The 20396-nt window shown below is 53.2% G+C and overlaps 2 protein-coding genes across 4 annotated transcripts in view; one reads left to right on the forward strand and one right to left on the reverse strand.

Moving 5' to 3' along the window:
• The window catches only part of MYO1D (myosin ID), a 343691-nt gene extending 329250 nt beyond the window's left edge, over positions 1 to 14441 (forward strand). For all 3 annotated transcript variants that reach the window (XM_073235184.1, XM_073235182.1, XM_073235183.1), the window contains one exon: positions 12009 to 14441. In XM_073235184.1, coding sequence (XP_073091285.1) covers positions 12009 to 12165 — 157 coding nt within the window. In that variant the 3' untranslated portion in view covers positions 12166 to 14441. The remainder of the gene's footprint in view (positions 1 to 12008) is intronic.
• Positions 14442 to 16609: 2168 nt separating this feature from the next.
• Positions 16610 to 20346, reverse strand: CDK5R1 (cyclin dependent kinase 5 regulatory subunit 1). Its single transcript, XM_037018604.2, has 2 exons — positions 20191 to 20346; positions 16610 to 19848 (listed from the first exon to the last, which is right to left on the reverse strand). Exon 2 carries the CDS (start codon positions 19705 to 19707, stop codon positions 18784 to 18786), a length of 924 nt encoding a protein of 307 aa, XP_036874499.1. The 5' UTR covers positions 19708 to 19848; positions 20191 to 20346; the 3' UTR covers positions 16610 to 18783.
• Between the last annotated feature and the right edge of the window lie 50 nt (positions 20347 to 20396).

A 20396-nucleotide genomic window follows, 5' to 3' on the forward strand; every position in this document is an offset into this window, starting at 1 on the left:
ATGTCTCCGTTTGTCCAGACCCTCCTCGATCCTCCAAGAGGCAGTTTGTTGCCTCCTGTGTGTGGGTTTTGGAGATCCCTGTGCTGGGGGGCCCCAGGGAGGAGGAACAGTCAGAGCCGGAGGAACACTGTCAAAGGAAGGAGAGCCTGGCGGGGCTGGGTGAGCCTGTTCTCACACTGTTCTTGCAGCCCCCTCTTCCTCCATGTCTGTGGGGAGTGATGTGAGGAGAAATCAGGTTCTGGGTCAGGGTGCTGAGAGCCCAGTATATCGAGGATATGTCTGCATATCAGGGCCACTGGCTACACAGCCCAAAGCTGTGCCCTCTCGGAGAGCAGACAAGTCCTTCGTGTCTGCTTGGCACTGGGCCCTTCCCTCCACCCTGTACCCCCTGCGCATGCTCTGTAGACCTTTCAGGATGCTGACTGCAGCACCTTACATAGCAGCTGTTTGTTGACAAGTCTGTCTCCCTCCCCAGACTGTGAACCTCTTGAGAATGGAGGCTGTTTTATTATTTATCTTGCACCCCAGAGCCTTAGACTCAGATGTCTGATGTAAGACATGTTTCAAGACAATGCTGAGGAATGCCTGAGCTCATGGCAAAACTTCTTTTTCTTAGTTCCCAACCCTGTTCAGAAATACCATTCTGTAACCCAGAACCCAGTGGAAATAATCTTATGCATTCTTTTCATGACTCTCTTTTTAGTGTTTATGTCCCCAGTGTGTTTGTGTGTAGCTGTTAACCGCCTTAAATGTTCAATTCTCAGACGTGGGGACTGGGCTCCTGTTAGCCTCTGTGGAGTGACCCATGGCCACATGTAAATATAAGCTCAATGCCTCTTGACAGTTGAATGGCCAAATACAGAATGGTGTTCCTGACAAACCACTAAAAATCATCCGTTCACAGAAAGATGTGGGTCCTGGTACATGTTCAATCCAGTCTTATTTAGCACCTTCGTTAATGATGTGAATAGAAAATAAACACCAGTGTTCACAGATGGTGCTAACTTTGGAGGTACTGTTAACAGAAGTGTCAAGATAGAAGTAGAAATAAGTAGTAAGCAGGAAACAGCAAAGATGTAAAAAAAAAAAAAAAAAAACACCCAACTCGGCAAAGAATAAGCGCTCTCAAACAGATATTTTTTTATGAAATAAAGCCCCAGAGACATTAGAGCAGAAGCACTGAGAAGGGAAGTTAGAGAGAAGGGAGAGGTGTGAAGAGGGAGGGGAGGTTCCACACAGATGCCAGAGGGCCTGAAGGCTCGGAGCCCCTGCCTCCCATTAGATAGGACGCACCAGCCGGACGAGGTGCGGCTCTCCCTGCAGCTGCCAGCCCATTTGTCTTGTGGCAGGGTTTTTGTTTGGTCTGGTGTTGTCTTGTTTTGTTGTTCCTGTTTTTTGTTCTTTCCTCATATTTGAGGGAGCTGTGGGTATGGTTTTGCTCTTTCAGTTTGTTTTTGAAAGGTCTCATTAGCCCTGGCATAAAGCATTAGTTTGGTCATTTTGGGATGGACAGAGGAGTGCAGCCCTTAAAGATTCCAGATTCCAAATATATAAAGCAAATTGAAGTGTTCTCACCACCTCACTCTCTCATGTTGGTGGAGAGGAAACAAATCAGAGAACCAGGCAGTAATCCCCGGGCCTCTTGGGGTGAGTTCAGCCAGGCCAGCACCAGCACGCGGAGGCCATGCTGTCGCCCACCTTGCCAGGGAGGACTGTCAACACCCAAAGAATAGGAAGCTTCTCGTTGACAAAAACAGGAACCAGGAGTCTCCGTGGAGCACTGACAGTCCTCCTTGGGGACACCAAACAGAAAGTCAAGACACCAGTACGCCCCAGGGAATAGTCTCCAAGCACCAGGAGAGCATCGCATTCTTTAACAGCCTGGAATCAGCCATGCCTGGAAACATCAATGTCAGCTTTTAGCCAAGGAGTGAACAAGTAAATGCCCAGGAAGAGAAATACACAAGTGGTGAAAATGCACGTACAGTGGATCAGAATATCCAAACACTGGCATCATTACAGCAGGTTCCAGTTTGTTTTTTCTCTGACTCATACACACCAAGTATTAAAGAATTCCCTGCTGCAGAGGCGATGCCCTACACTAGAGCTAAAAAAAGCATCTCAGTGTGGAGACTGAATGGAATGGAGGTTCAGTGCATCACTCAACAGACAGACCCCCTGGGCCTAGCTCCTATCCTCACCACCTTGCAGCTGCGAAGAACTGCCTGACCTTCCTAAGCTGCTTTGTCCTCAGCTATGGTGTGCTCAAAATGACAGTGCTTTGTAAGGTTTTCGTAAGGATTAAATGAGATGTGAAATGTTGAATACAGTGCCTACTATATGGAAAATCCTCAATAAATGGAGGGTCGTGATTTCCATCCTCCCCTCCACCAATCCAGAACCCCTTTACAGCTATGCTGGGCGTGCTAAGTATTAGCAGCCGTAGTCAGCAAACAGATAAGTGACCACAAATATCTGGCCGCAGTACTTACGGAATTACTTAGAAACTCGCATAGAACCACAATGTCTCCTCACCACCATTCAACCTCAAAAAAAAAAAGATAACATGTTTGTTGACATAATTGTAGGAGCTTCTCTAACCTTGTGGTATGTTTCCAAAATCCATCAGTCCAAATGTTTGTCATCCTACCAAATGTGTTTATTTCCCTGAATGTTTCACTGGTCCGGGGGAGGGAGGATCTAATATGTGAAAGTCTGGATCACAGAGCAAGATAGTGATTCACTTTGCAAAGGGATTATTTGTTTCCCAAAAAGCATCCCTTGAATAGTGAATATCCTCAGTGCCACTTCAAATGCTTCTACACATAAGAGACCCTTGCACAGAGGGAGGAGCTGTGAGGGCACACGGACCCCAAAGCCCAGCCCAGCTCACCGGCTCCAATTTGTTCTCAACAAGCCTGCTTTGAAGATGCTGGATGCTGACCTCGGGTCTTCTAACTGGTGTCTTATGTCAGAGTTAAGTCCCAGCTGATTTCTTAATCAGGTCTTTAAAAAAAGTCTTTCTTTCTGTAGACATTTATGGAACTCCTATTTTGTATTAGGCACCATACTAGCTATTGAGAAAAATGCACAGCTTGGCACTGTGCTCAAAAGCTCCTAGTAAATAGGGGGATCAGCCAATGGTTATACTCTAATGCCTATTTTAGTGGTGAGATGCATAGAGGTTAAAACTTAGACCCAGGCCTGGTTGCCTGGGTTCAGATTCTGGCCCAGCTGTGTGACCTTGGCCAGTACTTAGCCTGTTATGCCTCATTTCCTCTTCAGAAAATGGAACTGACCTTGTGCTGTCATGAGGGTTTCATGAATTGATATTTTTAAAGCACTTAGTCAGTATGGTATGTTCTTGCTATTATTATATTTGCATTTTGTTTGATTTTTAATTTTTTTTGTATTATACTTAGAAGATAATCTGTGTCCCGTGCTAATTCTTAGTTATCTATCGAACTTCCTTGTGTGGTCTAGTGCCTGTCCCATGTGGGCTCGTGCACCTAGATTTATACGCCCACCTCGTTTTGTTGTGCCCAAACACGTTTCTCTTTACTTCTGTCTCTTTCCCTGCTCCCATTAGCCGAAGCAGACTTTCTTTCCATCCCCCTTCTTCTTTGGAAGCTGTGCATTGCCCCCTAGCATTCTCACTGGCCACTGATCCTCCTCCCCACTCACGCCATCAGGAAACCCATCAGTCTCCTCATCCTCCTCCCAGATGAGGCAAGGACCTTTGGGTGTTTCACTGGAACCACCACCCCATCTCTCTTGTTGTCTAGGATTTTAGTTTAGTTGATTTAAACCCCAACCGTTGGTCTTTTGTTTAATTTTTTTTTTTTACAGTGAATGCTTATTTAGATTACCTCTATCTTTGCCTGTTTATTTGCTCCTCAGTGCATCTCACACTCCACTCTTTTTCATCTGGATTCAGTATCTTTCCTGATGACATGTCCTTCAGGAATTCTTTTTCTGTGAGCCAAGACTGCCCAACCCTCCAAGACTTCATCCAGGGTCTTCGTTTTGCCCCATGCTCAGATGATTGGTTTGGTATAGGATTCAAGGTCAACGGTTGTTTGCCTCAGATGCTTTGAAGAGTCTGTATTTCTGTTATTTTCTCACACGTGACATGAAGGCACACTGTTCCTTGGCCAGCCATGGGTCTCTTCTCTCTGGGTGTTCTTGAGGTTTGCCTTTGTCTTTGCTGATCTGCAGAGGATTTGCTTCCCAAGTGGTGAGGGAAGCTTGAGGCTTCAGTTTCTTACTGTAAAACTATGTGCGCGTGTGCGTGTGTGTGTGTTCCTTACTGCTTTGCCAGACGGGAAGGCAGACTTCTGATGGCCTTTTCTCAGTCCCAGTTGCCTCATACGTGGCCCGGGTGTGAGTCCTGCTCAACCCAGCACGTCCCTGGGCTCGGCATCTGCTGGGCCCTCCCTCCCACGCTGGCCTCACAGCCCCTCTGTCCTACCGACACCTGGGGATGATCCTTTCTTTCCTTCAACCTCTACTTTGATTTTAAATACTCTTTCTGTAGAGTTTTATGCACATTTCTAGATGCTCATAAGCAGTGAGAGCAGCTCGTCAGCTCCAATCATGCTGTCAGAACCAGCCAGCACCGTGGCATATTCGGGGCAGCGAGAGAACAGGGGACAGATGAGCACCCGGCTCAGCCTGGGGCTGGGGGGGCAGGTGGTTCTCAGAAGGTCTGGGGAAGGACTGAAAGGATTTCAGCAGGGGAGTGACAGGATTTTTTCTGTGCCTTAAGAGAGCTCTCTGATGGCGATGTGGAAGATACGTGTGAAGCACATGTGGGGCAAATGCAAGCCGAGGAAGTGAGATGAATAGAATCTGGTGACTGGCTGTGAGCGGGGGAGGGAGAGGAGGAGTCCAGGATACACGGCTCTCTGGCCTCTGTGACCAGGTAGATGGTGACATCTCTCAGCACGGCAGGCTTGACAAGAGGAGCAGAGCAGTCTGGGGGAAGGGACCACGGGGATGAGCTTCCTGTCGGGCACATTCAGAGGATTTGCCTAGTAGGTGACTGCAAATAAGTGCTTGGACCTCACGCCAGGACAGGGGACACAGACTGGGCAATGATCTGTCGTTGAAGCCACAGGCCCAGGTGACAGTATGTGGGACAGCCAGTGAAATTAAAAGGACTAATGGCAAACAAGAGGACAAAAAAAAAAACTCTGGCAGGATTCCTACTTCTTCTTGAAGTGCCAGCCAGGACGCCACCTCCTGAAAGCCCAGCCCTGCCACCAGGCTTAGGTGGCCCTCATCCGTGTGCTGTTCATCCCCACATATCACATGTGCCCGTCTCACTGCATGAGCTCTGGGCCCGTGTCCCCTCACGTTATGTCCTCAGAGTGGAACCCAGCTGACCGTGGGAGCTCTGTAACTAGCCACCACGAGGAGAGCAGGTCAAGGAGAAAGGGTGATGGTGGTTGGTGAGGAGGGAGCCGTGGGGCAGGGGTGTCCCAGCTGGCACAGCTGGGGCAGTGGCAGGGCCACACTCAGGGTGAGTGCAGGAACTTCCCAGCCCTGCAGGGGAGGCAGACTCAGGCTGTGCTGGGGCCTCAGGACAAGCTGCCCACCGAGAGCCCTTTAGTGACAAGAAGTTTTATCTTCTAAATAAAAATGGTGTCACCCCACCATGCTTCACCAGCTGCCAACTCTAAAACGGCTCCACAGACCAGGAGATGGGACACCCAGTCTCTGGATTGCACAGCACTGTTCTCAGATTCCCTGTAGAAGTCACGAGGTAAAAGTATGCATTTGACCCTGACTTAAAAACAGAAGTAGCCTTTCCTACAGCAGGATTTTGAAAGACCTGCCCTCTGTGGTTTGACATGAGCAGGGGGACTTGCTCATTGCAGGAAGCGGGAGGCACAGTGGACCGCTGCAGACACAAGCTCAGGGAGCGCATCCATAGCCGCTGTCCCCAGTGAGAACTGACGCACACACATTCATGTCCCAGTGGCGTTCAGACGGAGAGTGGCCTGTGTGACTAGAGTTTATGAAACGCTTACTGCACATCTCATAACTTTGAAAAGCACCTACTAATGACCTGCCTGTTGCAAGGCGAGCTTCCCCCACCACCACATCCTGTGACCAGACAGGAGAGAACATTGCGTGAGCCTCACAGTCTCAGGACCTCCGTGCCACACCCCCAGCGAGTACTGCACTTTACCTCACTTCCATGCCGTTTCCCTTTAAAGTGCACACAGTAGGACCAGGGTCACCACTGCTCCAGGAGGGAATGCCACTGGAGTGCTGGAGTGCCACTGAGAAGACAAAGTGACTCACTTATCTCCTCAAGTCCTGGTCTACATAGCGTGAGACTCTCCTAATCTCAGCTGGCCGGGGTCTGGGCAGGAGGAACGTTTCCTGGGTTGCCTCAGCTGCTGGAAAGCCTCGTGCCGCCCACTTCGGGGAAGGAGCCATAAATGCCCAGCAGGTACAGGGACTCACAATGACTAAGTCTTGCGTTTACCCACGGATTTCTCCAAATGAGCAGGGGACAGGGGTCTAAATGAAAAATGAAGGAGAGTAATTTGATAAAGGCCATTTGCCTGCAGTGATGGCCCAGAACGGATGAAACAAGATGAAAGTCCCCGGATTCCACAGTTTGCTGAGCCATTAAATCCTGTAACAGAAGATGGCGGGGGACCCCTCCCTCTTGCAGTCAGCCTCCAGCGGCAGCTGTCACTTGGCTGGTGCACCATCAGAGGGAGATAGCCCTGCCTCCGTCTATAAAACATGCCTTCTTTTCTTTAAAAAATAAGGAAGGTGCTCTGGCCCTATAAAGATTGCCAGTGCAGAGCAGCTCCAGCCAGAATTGCCACTTGCCCCCCTGGAGTATCCCCTCTGTCTACTGCTGTACCCTGCTACTGCCCTGTCTCCAGAATAGGCACAAGAACCCCCTGGCTGGTCTTAAAACCATTGTGGTGAACTCAAAATAATGGGGAGAGAAAACATGGTTCCAGGGAAAGTCATTTTTCCCTTAGATCAGTCCACTTTTTTTAAATTACTGTGGTAAAATGCAGTAACGTTTACCATTAGTCACATTGAGCACATTCACAGTGGTGTGCTACCATCACCACTAATCCAGTTCCAGAACATTTTCATCACTCCAAAGGGGAACCCTGTACCCTTCAAGCAGTCCCCCCACAACCCCACTCTGGGTTGGCCTATTCTAGACATTTCATGGAGGTGGCATTACACAACATGGGGCTTTTCGTGCCCGGCTCCTTTCATTTATCATGTTTTCAGGGATCAGCCGTGAGGTAGCACGTGTCACTACTTCACTCCATTCTATGGCCAGATACTATTCCACTGAATGGATATGCCACATTTTGTCCAGTCATCAGTTGATAAATATTTGGTTGTTTCTACCTTTTGTTAATTATAAATAATGCTGCTATAAACATTCCTTTGCAAGTTGTTTGAGCACCTGTTTTCATTTCTTCTGGGTCTCTATCCAAGAGTGGAATTGTTGGGTCATGTGGTAAGTCTATGTTTGACTTATTAAGGAACCACCAAATTCAGTTCACATCGTCTTACACTGTTGTCCACCTGTGGCAGGTGTGGCTTAGCCTAGCTCTGCAGATGGGCTGGTGGTTCCTCCTGCCCACATTGTTCTATTATAAACTCACACATTCAACCCCTTCTTCTGCCCAAACCCCACAGTCACAAGAGAACAGACTGGAATCAGGACAGGGCTGCTCAGGACTGTGCCAGGGGAGAAGTGGGGGCACAGGCGTACATGCATGATCACTTAAGGTGGCAATACAGAATATTCCTATGCTAAGGAGCAGGCCTCCCTTCTGGGACAGGCTGTCTCCATCCTGCAGGTTTTCTGGCCACTCTCCCTTCGCAATGGACTTCATGGACTGAGCAACTTTAAGCCCTACAAGGATCTTGACCAGTCATGCCCAGCAGCTTCCTTGTTGATGAGGCTGCCGTTATCTGCCATTGACAACATTGTATTGCTGGAAAAGAGCAGTTTGCAGAGCAGGAGAACCGAGGCCTGCACAGTTGTGCTGACCCAGCAAGTCCGGAACAACGCACTTGCTGGCAGTACACGTGTGCCCAGCAGCACCTGGGACGCATCCCTCAATGCAAGGTCCCGTGTATGAACTCCCACAAGCTCCCTCCCTGCCCTCCAGGAACTTGGATTCTAAAATTGGAGACCAGTACATATGGCCTAACTGCTGCATTAAACTTGCAGGATTTAAACATAGGGTTAGAATCCAGCCTCTAGAATGTAAGACAGTCAGGAAGAGGACGCTCAGAACAGAAGCATTCTTATGAAATTAGGAACTATGCTAAAAATGTATAAAGAACATAAACCAATTCAGTAATAAAAGCTCTCCTGAACCATCTCTTTGGGAGGTTCTTAGCACTTTACTAAGAAAGGATGGAAAATTCCTTCTATAAGCAAAGAATACAGTGTATGCTCCCCACATACAGTGCTTCACAGCTTGCAAAGTGCCCCCATGTACCTCATTCACCATGAGCAAGGGCAGCTTGCTAAAGCTCAGGAGAAGACCCCCTATCTTGGCTACAAACTCATCTTCTGGATTTCTAGTGCCTAGCACAATGCCTGAGGTGGAGTAAGCAGGGAGTAGATGGTGAATGGAATGATTAAACCATTTGCCTTCACTCAGAAAGTAGGCAAAGTATCTGTTACGGAGTCTGGGCCCTACGGACCTCAGGCTCTTGGACTCAGACCTCAAAGGAATCAGGAGAGATCTCAAGTGGGCTCAGAAAAAGTCAAGCAGAAATCCAGGGGAATGTGTGGGGACCATCATTAATGCCCCCTTTTCTTTCCTAACTGTCATTCAGTTAAGGGATGTTGTTAGACTTCAGTGTTTGCCACTTCAGTGCAGACCAGACTCTGCGGCCTAGGAGAGGGGCCAAGCTGCAGACACGGGGCTGCGAGGAGATGGCCTTGAAGCCAGTCAGCATGTGCTCTGCACAGTCAGTTCTCTGCACTGCCCAGTCCTACTCTCCGGCCGAGCCGGCTTCTCCTCCACCCGCAGGGCTGGCCTGTGTTGTGGGATGAAGGAGAGCCTGCACCACCCACGGGAGGAGAGGATAACCCATGGGCTGCCCTAGGACAGCTCGTGGGGTCACAGGAAGGAGCTCCCGCAGGGCTGGGACGGGAGCGGTGGGGCAGGGAGAAGGAAGGGGTCCGGAGCTCAGCCGCATCCCACAGCCCCACGTTCCTGGCTGCGCAAGAGAGAACCTTCACTGCGCAGAGGGGACCTGGGGTGGGGGGGCGCCTTAGTGTCTGAAGGGGAGTTACCTGCCGATTGTCTGCTTGGATGCCTCCAGCAGGGCTCTACTTTCTGCTCTGCTGGAGGCTCCCTGAAGAAGGGAACTGGCCCTCCTCTGTCCCCTCCATCATCTCCCGCCAACTTCCTCCCGGCCAGTATTCACTCCACAGGGCTTACCCCGAGACACTCAAAGGACACAGAGATGCCTTCCACCCAGCCCCGTGTGGGGAGAAGCCATCCGGAGCCCTGGTTTTCTGCTTTTTTCATCCTGCAGCCACCCCCATCCACACCCCCACCCCAGGTGTCCATTTCCAAGGGGAAGTCCACCACTGTCATCCTCTCATTCATTCCCTAATAGCCATTTGCTCCTCTTCATTTTCCCACCAGCCTTAATCCCACACCAAGACTGTAGAGCCAGATGCTGGAGGTACCCGGAGCCCAACCGAGGAAGGAAGGGTAGAGTCGGGGGCTTCTCTGCCGACGCTGGGTGCATGCCCAGCAGGGGGTCTCACGTCAGAGGGGCCCTGTGAACACGCGGACTTGAGTGGGGGGCTAACGATCCCATTCCTTCTCTCTCCTCCTCTCTTTCCAAGCTGACTTGGAATGTGAGAACACATTCCCTGAGACTCTGAGGCCCCAGGTGACTCTGGAGCCCCCCGCATGCACACCACTGTACCAGACTCCACAGGAAGGGAGGGCAGAGCCTGCACCAGGAGCAGGGCACATGCCCACCAGGAGGCCTCTGCCAGGATCAGAAGGGGGACACCCTCAGAAAGGCTTCCAGAGGACTCGGATCCAGCACAGAGGGACTCAGAGGCAGTGCCAAGTGGCCAGGGAGGCAGGGAGGCCATGCAAGCTCGAGAAGCAGCAGAGGCAGGCCCTGGGCAGTGGGTAGCTGGGCCTGGAGGCATCTCCAGCTGCAGGCAGGGCTGCAGAGGCAGGCCTGCACGAAGGCCAGGGCTGGGGCTGCAGGACCCACACCCAGGCCCGGCAGCCACAGGCCACACATCCAGCCCGCACAGCAGCCGTGGCTCCTGCGGAACAGAGAAGTGCCTGAGTCACTGCCTCTGATGGGCTCTGCTATTTTTATGTCCAAGGCTGGATAAAAATAGCTGTCTAAGCTAAGGTTTTAGCTGCAGCCAACAAGACATTAGGTATACCTAATGCCCACAAGCGATAGGCATGTGTCTCTTCCTGTGTCCCTTTTCTGCCATTCCATGACATGTTTAATGAGAAAGCACGTAGGACGCGGCGGCCATGAGTACAACCCCTTAAGAACACCTCAGATTACCTCCCAAACTGGGGCACACCCACGGGGCACGCCAGGGAAGTGTGCCCAGTCAGTGGGGTCCTGAGTGTCATCTGCAAGGCCTGGAGGAGTTGCCCCAGGGCCCTGGGTGGAGAAGATGTCTAAGGGAACATGCTTTCCTGGCCAGCCAGTGCTTAGAAAGCGCCCCGCACTCCCCGTGGCCCCGGGAGAGCGTGTCCAAGCTGGACCTGGCCTCCCCCCTGCATGTGGACCCTTGGCTTTCACTGTCCAACACTAAGAGGGACATTAGTCCAGGGCACCCAGCAGAGCGTTCTAGGGGTACCAGCCTGTCCCCACCCCCAGTGCCACCCTGAAGGAAGCAAAGCATTCACGGGCACAGGGGCAAGGCCTGCCTGTCCTGCCCAGTGGCCCCAGGGCAGCAGGCCTTTCTCGTCTCACCTCCCAGCTCACAGAAAGCTGATGAGACTTAAGCCAAGGTGCAGCGTGGGACTGTGGGCATGTGTGAGCAGACGGGAGGTGCCAGCCTATTCCGACAAGTTTCTCAGCTCTTAAAATAAGCAGCATCTGAAGCTCTCAGTGCTGCACGAGGAGCTGGAGGACAGGTGCACCCAGCCCCTCCACCCTCACTCTGCAGCCTCCTCAGCACAGACCCCCACCTGGACCACCTGGTGTGGCAGACCTGCTGGGCCTTCCCCAGGCTAGCGGGAGGCACGGAGCTCCAGGCAGGGGACGTGAGTGGCTCCCAGGGACTCCCATGCAGAGACAAAGGCAGAAGCCCCACAAGGTGCCTGCATTCCCCGGCTACCAGGGCCAGGGGTCTGTCCGCAGAGCCGTTTGCCTCAGTGCTCGGTGGCAGCCACATTGTAGGCCTGGCCCCCAGGGTGAGAAGAGCCCAGAGAGGCCTTGGGGAAATGGGTGGCAGACCCAGCTGCCCAGCTGGACCCTGTGACAGGTGGGGGTGAGCCCGCACCCACAGAAGACATTTTCCCTCTCAGGAAGAGTGAGTGGGGAGAATGTCCACTTATCCCTGGACACCCAGCCTCCCAGGGCTCCTACTGCAATTAGAGGTAGCTGAGAAACAGTCACAAATCAGAACCTCAACCCCACCCGACATCTAAAGCCCAGGCGACTATTCTTAGCTCACGCCAGAGGCTTGGCGGCTGTAGTTCCATGCATCTCCCTCTGGTCAGCGTGCCGGGCTGGACAGCAGGCCTGATGCCAGAACTTCAGCCCCTCTGCTCTCTGATAGCTCTGGTTTCAGGCTATGGCTATCTTTCCTGTCCTCACCCTCTTGGGGTTCTCTAGCCCTCCTCTGGGGCCTCCTGTGCCCATGCCCCCTAGGGCATCTGTGAGGCCCACCGGGCCTGGACGAATAGCAGGCCCCAGGGGTTGCCAGGAAAATTCACCCCACTCTGGCTGTCTGCTAACTGCTTTTTTTTTGGATCTTCCAGTGAGAAGCGCCACCTTCAAGTTAATGTCACCAACCCCGTGCAGTGCAGCCTGCATGGCAAGAAGTGCACCGTCTCTGTGGAGACACGGCTCAACCAGCCAGAGCCCGACTTCACCAAGAACCGCTCGGGCTTCATCCTCAGCGTGCCCGGGAACTGACTGTTCACCAGACGAGGCCTCCCCTGGGAGCAGGGCTGCAGAGCCTGGAGCCGCTGGCCCAGGGCAGGCATCGCCTCTGCTTAGCATCCTAGGCTCCTATCTAATTGCTGAATCCCTGCTGCTTCCCGCTAGAAATCAGCTCGCAAGGGTCCGTGCCTGGGGAGGAGTCCCTCTTCTGCCTTCTCTAAGGCTCCTCTGCTGAGGTGTTCTTGGCTTTTTGCCTTGGGTCTCCGTCTTCTCTGTCCTGACTTTCCATGGTCCTCACTCAACAGACCAAAGAGCCTGGTGCCCTGCCCCAGATGCCCGGGCTGACACAGAGACCACGTCCTGCCGCAGGCAAGATAGTGCCTCAGTCAGTGCAGGCCTCCCTCAGCTGACCAGGTCAGCCCACAGCATGCCTTGACTTAGTGACCAGCTGCTGACCCTCCAAGGGGTGGGACGACCCAGGACACAGTTTCCCCAACCAAAGATAGGCTCCCCAGGTGGGGGGCAAGCAGCTTGGGTGGAATAGCTGAGGATGCAGCCCTGCTCTCTGTGAGCCCAGCCTGCCACCCCTTCCCTGAGGTGACCATCGCACCCGTGACCTGGCTCAGGGAGCTGCTCAGAGCTCCTTGGCAGACCCCTGCCCCCCTGCCCTTGCAGCCAGCCAATGCCACCAGGTGAGCAGGTTCACCTGTAGGGCCAGCCCCTCAGCCCCAGGCCAGTGGCCAGGGCTGCCCAGTCCGCCCTGCCCAGAGCTGCCCCTGGGCCTCCTGGCCCTCTCTCCAGAACGGCAGCGTGGGACCATCTCACTCAGCCACACAGCCTGTGCCCATGATTGTCTGTACTTATTTTTGCAATTTGCAGGGTTGCTCATCAGACCTCGTGTCTGCTGTACCCACACTCTTGTCAGGAACTCTATTAAGAAATGGAGCTGCAGGGGCGACAGGAGCGCTGGGGTTTGGAAGTTTCCCCTGCTGACACCTCCCTCTCAAGTGATCTGGAGAGCTAGGGTGGGGCAGGCGGGGCGGGGCGGGGCACACGGAATTTCGGGAAGTAGAGCAATAGAAACAGCACAGGGTCCTGGCACTGCAGGCCAGGCCAGGATGCCCACCCCCACCCTGCTCAGAGCCCTGGCGCAGCTGGGGCCCAGGCTGCAGGTATTCGGACCTCATGCCAGGTGAGCGCTGCTGTCTCACCTGTCTCTGCCCAGAAGAAAGCATATGTGCTTTGGATGCATCATTTCTGGGACCACCATCCTCCCAAGCCTCAACCTCCGGGCAGCCCAGGGCCCCTGACCAGAAGCATTCAAGGAAAGAGAGGCTCAGGCAGCTGTGTGCTGAGGTGGCTGAGAGTGAGCCCACGCCTCAGGAGGGGCCTGGCAGGGGCTTAAAGAGGGACATGCCACCGTTTTCTTCACTTTCTGCTAGATGCTGCACCCTGCCCTACCTCCACCCCACCCAAACTCCTATCCTGATACCCTAACCTTGCAAAACACACCAACACCTGAGGGCAGCTTCCAACGCCTCGCCGGTACCTGACATGATTACCTGGCTGACCCCCAGGTGGTCCCAGCAGCCTGCACACCCCCCACTCCTGGTCCCCAGGGCTCACAAACATTTGCACCATGTGCAATTTGCAACAAAGAATCCTACTAGCATCCTGTCCTTGGAAACCCGTTCTCCTTCTTGAAACCTGGTCAGCAGCCTGCACAGCACAGAGGTGCCACCAGCCCAGTTTAGCAACCATCACAGTTTTGCCAATCACCCCATCACTAGCTGATCCATCTTAACTGGAACATCACCTCGCCTTCCCACTTACTTTCCCAGAGTTGCTACTTTATACTAGTACATGCAAATGTATGTTTTAGACACACCAAAATGGAACATGCCAAACAGGTGCCTTTTGGAGGCTGGAGGGGAGAAGGAGGGGTTTGGAGTCCTTCCTCCCATCTTTGGATGTTGCTGGTGGCCCCTCAGCCCAGCACCAGGGCCTCCCAGCTGAGAGCCTCTCAGAAGACCGCCAGCTGTCGACAAGCACTTTTTCGTGATGCCCTAAAAGTCACAGTGTGTGACAACTGAAGAAGGATGAGGAATTCAGGGTATGGTCACGGTAATGCTTCCAGGGTGCCAAGGGGGCGGCAGGAAGACACAGTGATTGGATGCGATGAAGGGTTTCTCTTGATTTAATTAAATGCAGTTTTATGGTTTGGTGCATATATTCCTATTTTCCATTAAATTAACTTTATTTCTAAAGCATATTTTGATTTATCAAGACCAATAAAGCATTAAATCTTATTTTTGAAGGTGTTCTGCTTATCTATAATTGAAAACCATAATTTGTGAAATTTTAGCTTGTATAAAGTCAACTGTTATCCCCGAGGATGGGAGGGAGCATTAAGCACAAATAAGTAAAATGGAGGATAATTTACCTGAGGCTTCTGAACAAACACATTAACTAGTGAGCAAGAAGAAAGCCGGGAGGAGTAAGGGGGGCTGGGTGTTAAATCTGAACACTTTCTTGTACCATCCCCAAGCCTGTGCACTAGACTCAAAGTTCATTGCTCTCAATGAACTTCCTGAAATCAAGGCATGTATGCAGATGACCCTTCAACAACATGAGGGGGGCACCACCACCCCGCCTCAGTTGAAAGGCCACATATAACTTTTGACTCCCCAAAAATAACTAACAGCCTACTGTTGACCAGAAGTCTTACTGATGACATACACATATTTTGCATATTATATGCTGTAGTCTTACAATAAAGCCAGGAAAAAATTTTTTTTTTCTAATTGTCACATTTCCAAACAAATTTTCCACTACACTTACTGAAGAAAATCTGCATGTAATTGGACCTCACAGTTTAAACCCATGTTCCTATATTGAAGGAAAGGCTCAGATTCCTATAGCTGCGGCTTGGAAAAGAGCCTGAGTGAAGGGTGCCAACCAGCCTCTCCCCAAGCTGGGTAGTTGGGGGATAGTGGGGGTGGCAGGTGGATGAGGGAGAGAGAAGTCAGGACCTCTCAGAGTGGTGGGGGAGCTTCAGGCAAGCAAGGCCTGCGAGGGCAACGATGCCCTGGCCCCCAACCTTGCAGCCACAGGATGGCGCCCGGTCCCTGGTCCCTGGTGGGAGCCGGCAATACAGCCTCTGTGACTCAGATTGAGGGGATGGCCTGAGGAGGGCAAGTAGCCCTGATCTCCCAGGGAGCAGCTTGAGCAGAAAGGCCTTCCTGGTGCCCAGGTTATCTCCGGGTAATGGAGTGCCCGTCCACGGAGGGTCTGGTCCACACCGCTCTAGCCCAAGGCTAGGCTGCTGGCATGATGTGCAGAGACCACTGGCAGTACAGCTGGGATGCGACCCCTCCCTTACCACTATTTCTGGTTGGGGTGGCTGTTTATCTGGGAGCCCCAGGGCAATATTCTTCTCTTAGAAACCCACACAGAAGTAAACTGGCAGCGGTGAGCCACATGGACAGAGTCTACTCCTATTGGCCTGGAAGCCTCTGGGCAGTAGGCACTGAGCAGGGCCAGGCCCAGGACACATGGGGGCAGCAGCCAGAGTCAAGCTTCACTACCAGGGTCTAGGCCTGGTGCCCCTGCAGGACCCACTTGGCCAGCCCTCGCCTGGCAATGCCTGGGCCTGATCCTCCCTGGCCACAGGTCCCAGTCGCCCAGCTTCACCAAGCTAACGGAGCCTTTGGGGAGCAAATCCTGACCCCAAACAGCAACTAAACCAGAGTTGACTTAACCTATGCTTCTGTTAATCACCTTAATGTCAACACAAGCTTGTTAATCCCTCTCCCCTAACCCTCCCCTCCCCATAACACAAATCCAGTTATGTTCTGAGTGCAGAGATCATTTATAAAAGAGGCCCCCAGCCCGCTCATGAATGACATGCCCACAAAAAGAGGTCTATGTAATGGATGGTCAGTGCATTTTATTTAATCAGCACAGTACAAAAATAAATAAAAATAAGGGAAGGGGAATTAAATTACAGCCAAACTGAGCTTCATGACCTTGTCAGATTATAAACCACACATACTTTACAAACACACTACACATACATACAAAATGAGACAAATATAAATTAATATTAACAATACCCACAGTCTGGTCAAAGAATAGCTACAGAAGAAATTGCACTAAAAACCAACATACATCGCACGCATGTAATTAGCAGTTTCAAATATACAGCTATGAATAATCCCGAGTGAAAAAAATGGCACGTTCCCTTTTCATTCCAAGTTTTAACAACTATTGGAACAAAACTAAATACTAATAACTGCATGGAAATAATCTATCAACCCTGCAGGTTTACAAGAAAAAGAGAAAAACCAAATCCTGAATATTATTCCTGTGACTTGTTCTGTGCACGGGTGTAATTTTCACAGCCATCTGTTCTAAGATTATTTTTCTTAAGACACAAAATGCTCCTGGTTTGCATGCACAATATCACTGTAAAAGCAACAATTAAAGAATAAGGGGTAGGTTTTCTTTTTTTGTAGGTTAGTTTTTTTCTTTTTTTTTTTTAATTGTCCTAAAAGTAGTCTTCATAGCAGCATGTCAAATGGGTTCATTGCTTGCACACTCAAGTATCTCGGTTCCTTTACACAATACTGATGACCAGTGCAAGGGCGCGGAGGAGCCCACGACAGGCTTCACACTGACTGAACTAGAGCTACTTCCTCAGCCCCCAACCACTCCGGAAATTTGCACCTCCTCCAAGGAATAAAAAAATAAATATGGAGAAAGAGAAGGAAACACACAAAACTGGAATCCTGTGGATGCAACTGAATGGTTTCGGGCCAGGTTTAGCCGGCCGAATGGCCAAATGGGTGACCACACGCGCGCCCCCCTCTTGAGACGCAGCACCAGAACCTCCCTCTTGCTGCTGCCCCCACGGGCCTCCTACCTCAGGTCACACATGGCGGCAGGATCTGAGCGCACAGGCTGTGACAACTCCAGCAGAGGAGAGGTGCTGCAGGGAAGTCTGTGCAGCAGCCGCGGGTTCCTTCCAGCTCCGACGCGGGGCGCAGCAGGGCAAACGCTTTCCCGCAGGGGTAGGCCCTCTCCCGCATATCCGGAGCAGCACGGATGGCGGGCTCTGCTCCAGGCCTCTTAAACCGGGACCTCAATTTCACAGCTTTCTCCCATTTATGTGAATTTCAGTAGTGCTTGTGCTCAAATCAGCAGCCACCTGGAACCTAATCCTACGTAAAGAGACCCTCTGCTTCCCCAAGCCCCTCTTCCAGCCTCCCTCGGGGATTGGGACCGGAGGAGAGAATTCTCTGTAGCATGTTCCCGATGGTCTTTGTTCCCAAAGCCAGAGTGATGGGCCATGGAGGAAGACTTGCTCCCTTCTCTTGGTCCTCTCCCAAGTCCCAAGCCACAAATCTGGGAAAATTAGAAAGAAAATTGATTAAGTACACATCATGTGTTTTTACAGCCACTAGGGTAAGGCAGAAACCCAACCAGCAGCTGCAAATGATCAGCTGGAGAATCAGCAGGCTTCCAAAGCCATCAGGAGTTCTAGTCCCATCGTGTAATTGTCTCCAAGATCCAGCTGTCTTGCTGGGCCTCACAGGGCAAGGCTTCCTCTTCAGAAAAAAACTGAACTGTGTGGAAACAGCTTTAAGTTAAGGGGGGGTGGGGGGAGCAGGGAGGGGTTCATCATCACATCACCCTGATCCCACCAACTTTGCCAGACCTATCATGTACGCCACCAGCAAGGGGCCTTAGCCCCTAGGTGGGCCCCGGCCTGGTCTCAGGCATGGCAGCCCCACCTGCCCACAAGGCAGGCTGTTGATCCACGGGCACCTGCAGCTCTCCTGGCCTCTGCCACAGGGTGAGCTGCATTAATTCAAACAAAAACTCACCCAGGGAGGTTGTCCCCAGCTTCACCCCACCCCTTTAGCTGGAACCCAAAATGAAAAGAACTTAACGGGTCAAACCAGCTCCTTAACCAACACTACCAACAGGGCTGGGAGCAGAGGCAAGGGGGTTGGGGGTCAGTTCCATGTTTCTGCTGAAGGAAAGTCCTCCTCCCTAGAAAAGAAAAAGAGCAAACCCAGTCCTGCATGTCCTACGACAGGACACAATCTTTTTGCACCAAGCCGGTTTCTCCTCGATTGAAGAGGTTTTCCTAGGGCGGTGGGCATCTTGCCTCACAGCCCCCCTCGTGGCTCAGTCAGGGTGGCCGGATCAGTAGCCACCGAGAGAATGGATGGATGACCCAAAACAGGAGCCAGAAAAGGGCCTCCAACCAGAAATGCCAATTCCTCCTTGGGCCAACTGGCAGGGGCCCCTCTCCAGCTCCCATGCAAGGAGCAGCGGGCAGCCTCACCTGCCCTGGTCCAGCAAGGGCACAGGCCACAGAGGCAGGGCAGTCCTTTGAATTTCTCCAAATGAGAGACCAGTGGCCTGGGTGGCTCTGAACACATCTTCTGGGTTTTGCACGAGGTTTGGGAGTTCAAAAGCGCCCAGAGTTCTCTGCAGGACTGAAGAAAGCCCCAAGGAGAGAAGGTGGGAAGGGAGAAACCCCGGTGGCTTTGCTAGACACATACTGTACACAAAATCTGCTTTAATAATAAATTTTTAAAAATCAATTGAATCCTTGAGCCAGGATGTGGGCTACAAGGCTCACCGATCGAGCCCTAGGAGGAGCCGCTTCTTGTCCTCCTGGCCACTCTCATTCTTCAGGTCGGAGAACACCTGTGTGAAGTAGTGTGGGTCAGCGTTAATCTGCAGCATCTTGGAGCTCATGAGGTTGATGACAGAGAGGCAGCGGTCCCAAAAGGCCTCCTTGCAGCTCTCCACCAGAAAGGGCTTGAGCGGATAGGAGATCTCATTGCCCATGTAGGAGTAGGAGAGGTATAGGCAGGTCAGCAGGACGGCCTGGAGCTCATGGTCGGAGCCCACCTCAGAGGAGATTACATCCCTGCAGAGCATGTAGAGGAAGACCACGTTGGCAGGCGTAATGAAGCCCTGGTCCTGCCAGCCCTGCAGAAGCAGCGAGCGGTCCACGCTGCGCAGCCAGAGCACAGGGTCCGTGGGGGACAGGTGCTTCAGGCGGTAGCACCGGCGGCAGAGGAACTCGCCCAGGCAGCGCAGCAGCTCACTGGTGGACGCCTGGACGATGACCCGTTTGGGCGTCCCTGCGGAGGTGACAGCAGGGTGCGGGGCCTTCTTGACAGAGGAGGAGACCCCAGTCTGGGAGCCGGAGAGCTGGCTGGCAGGGGGTGCAGGCGGCTGGGCCGGTGGGGGCTGGGCAAACGTGGACAGGTTGGCGCACGACAGTGACTTCTTCAGGTTCTCATTGTTGAGGTGCGTGATGTTGTTCTGGTAGCTGCTGTTGGGCTGCACCTTCTTGCTGTTCTTCTTCTTGGCCGACACGGCCACGATCCTCTTCCAAGGCAGCACGGAGATGATGGAGTGGCGCTTCAGGTTCTTGTCCTTGGCGTTCTTGCTGTTCTGCACGGCCGTGTAGTGGCCCACGGTGGCCGCGCCATCCTCAAACAGCGTGGCCTTCCGGTAGCTGGGGGACAGGGACAGCACCGTGCCCATGGTGCCGCTGCGCGCCGGGCTGGGGCCCGCGCCCCTGCGCGCCCAGCCTGCCGGCGGAAGGGAAAAACCAGCTCACCGAGCCCGCGGCGGCCCCGGGGAGGAGGCGGGGGCGCTCCCGGGACGCGTGCTGCCCCTTCGGATCTGCGTGGAAAACAAGATGGTGCTCAGCCCCTGGCGGGAATCGCTGCCGCGCTCCTCCACCCTGGCCGCCGCAGCCCCCACGAACTTGGCCCCGGGGCCCGCACCCGGGCCTTGCCCCGGCCCCGCGGCCCCGCCCGCGCCCCCGCGCCGCAGCCAGGGCGCCTCCACTGCAGCAGCCCCCGCCAGCTGCCGCTGCCGCCGCCGCCGCCACGGTCCGGATGGCAGCGGGAGGGGTTCGAGAGAGGGCGGAGGCGGCCGGGGACCCCCGCCCCCACACCGCGCGGCCCCGACCCCAGCCCGGGCTCCCCACGGGCAACAAGAGACCGAGAGGCGCAGGCTTACCCCACAGGCGGCGGCTCCTGCGCTCCGCGCCCTCCGCAATGCGCGCCGCGGCTCGGCACCACTGTCCCGGCGCTCGACAGGGCTCGCGCTCGGCGGCGGCGGCAGCTCCGGAGCTTCTGTCCAAGGTTCTGCAGACGCCGCGGCCCCGCCCCCTGTCCGGCCGCCTTCGCCGCCGCCGCGCTCCCGCTCCCGCTCCCGCCCCGGCG

This window comes from Manis javanica, chromosome 4 (genome assembly GCF_040802235.1).
Source record: "Manis javanica isolate MJ-LG chromosome 4, MJ_LKY, whole genome shotgun sequence".
Lineage (NCBI taxonomy): Eukaryota > Metazoa > Chordata > Mammalia > Pholidota > Manidae > Manis > Manis javanica.

Coding starts and splice junctions, on each gene's coding strand:
- CDK5R1 (XM_037018604.2), bottom strand. CDS start 19,707: ATGGGCACGGTGCTGTCCCTGTCCCCCAGCTACCGGAAGGCCACGCTG.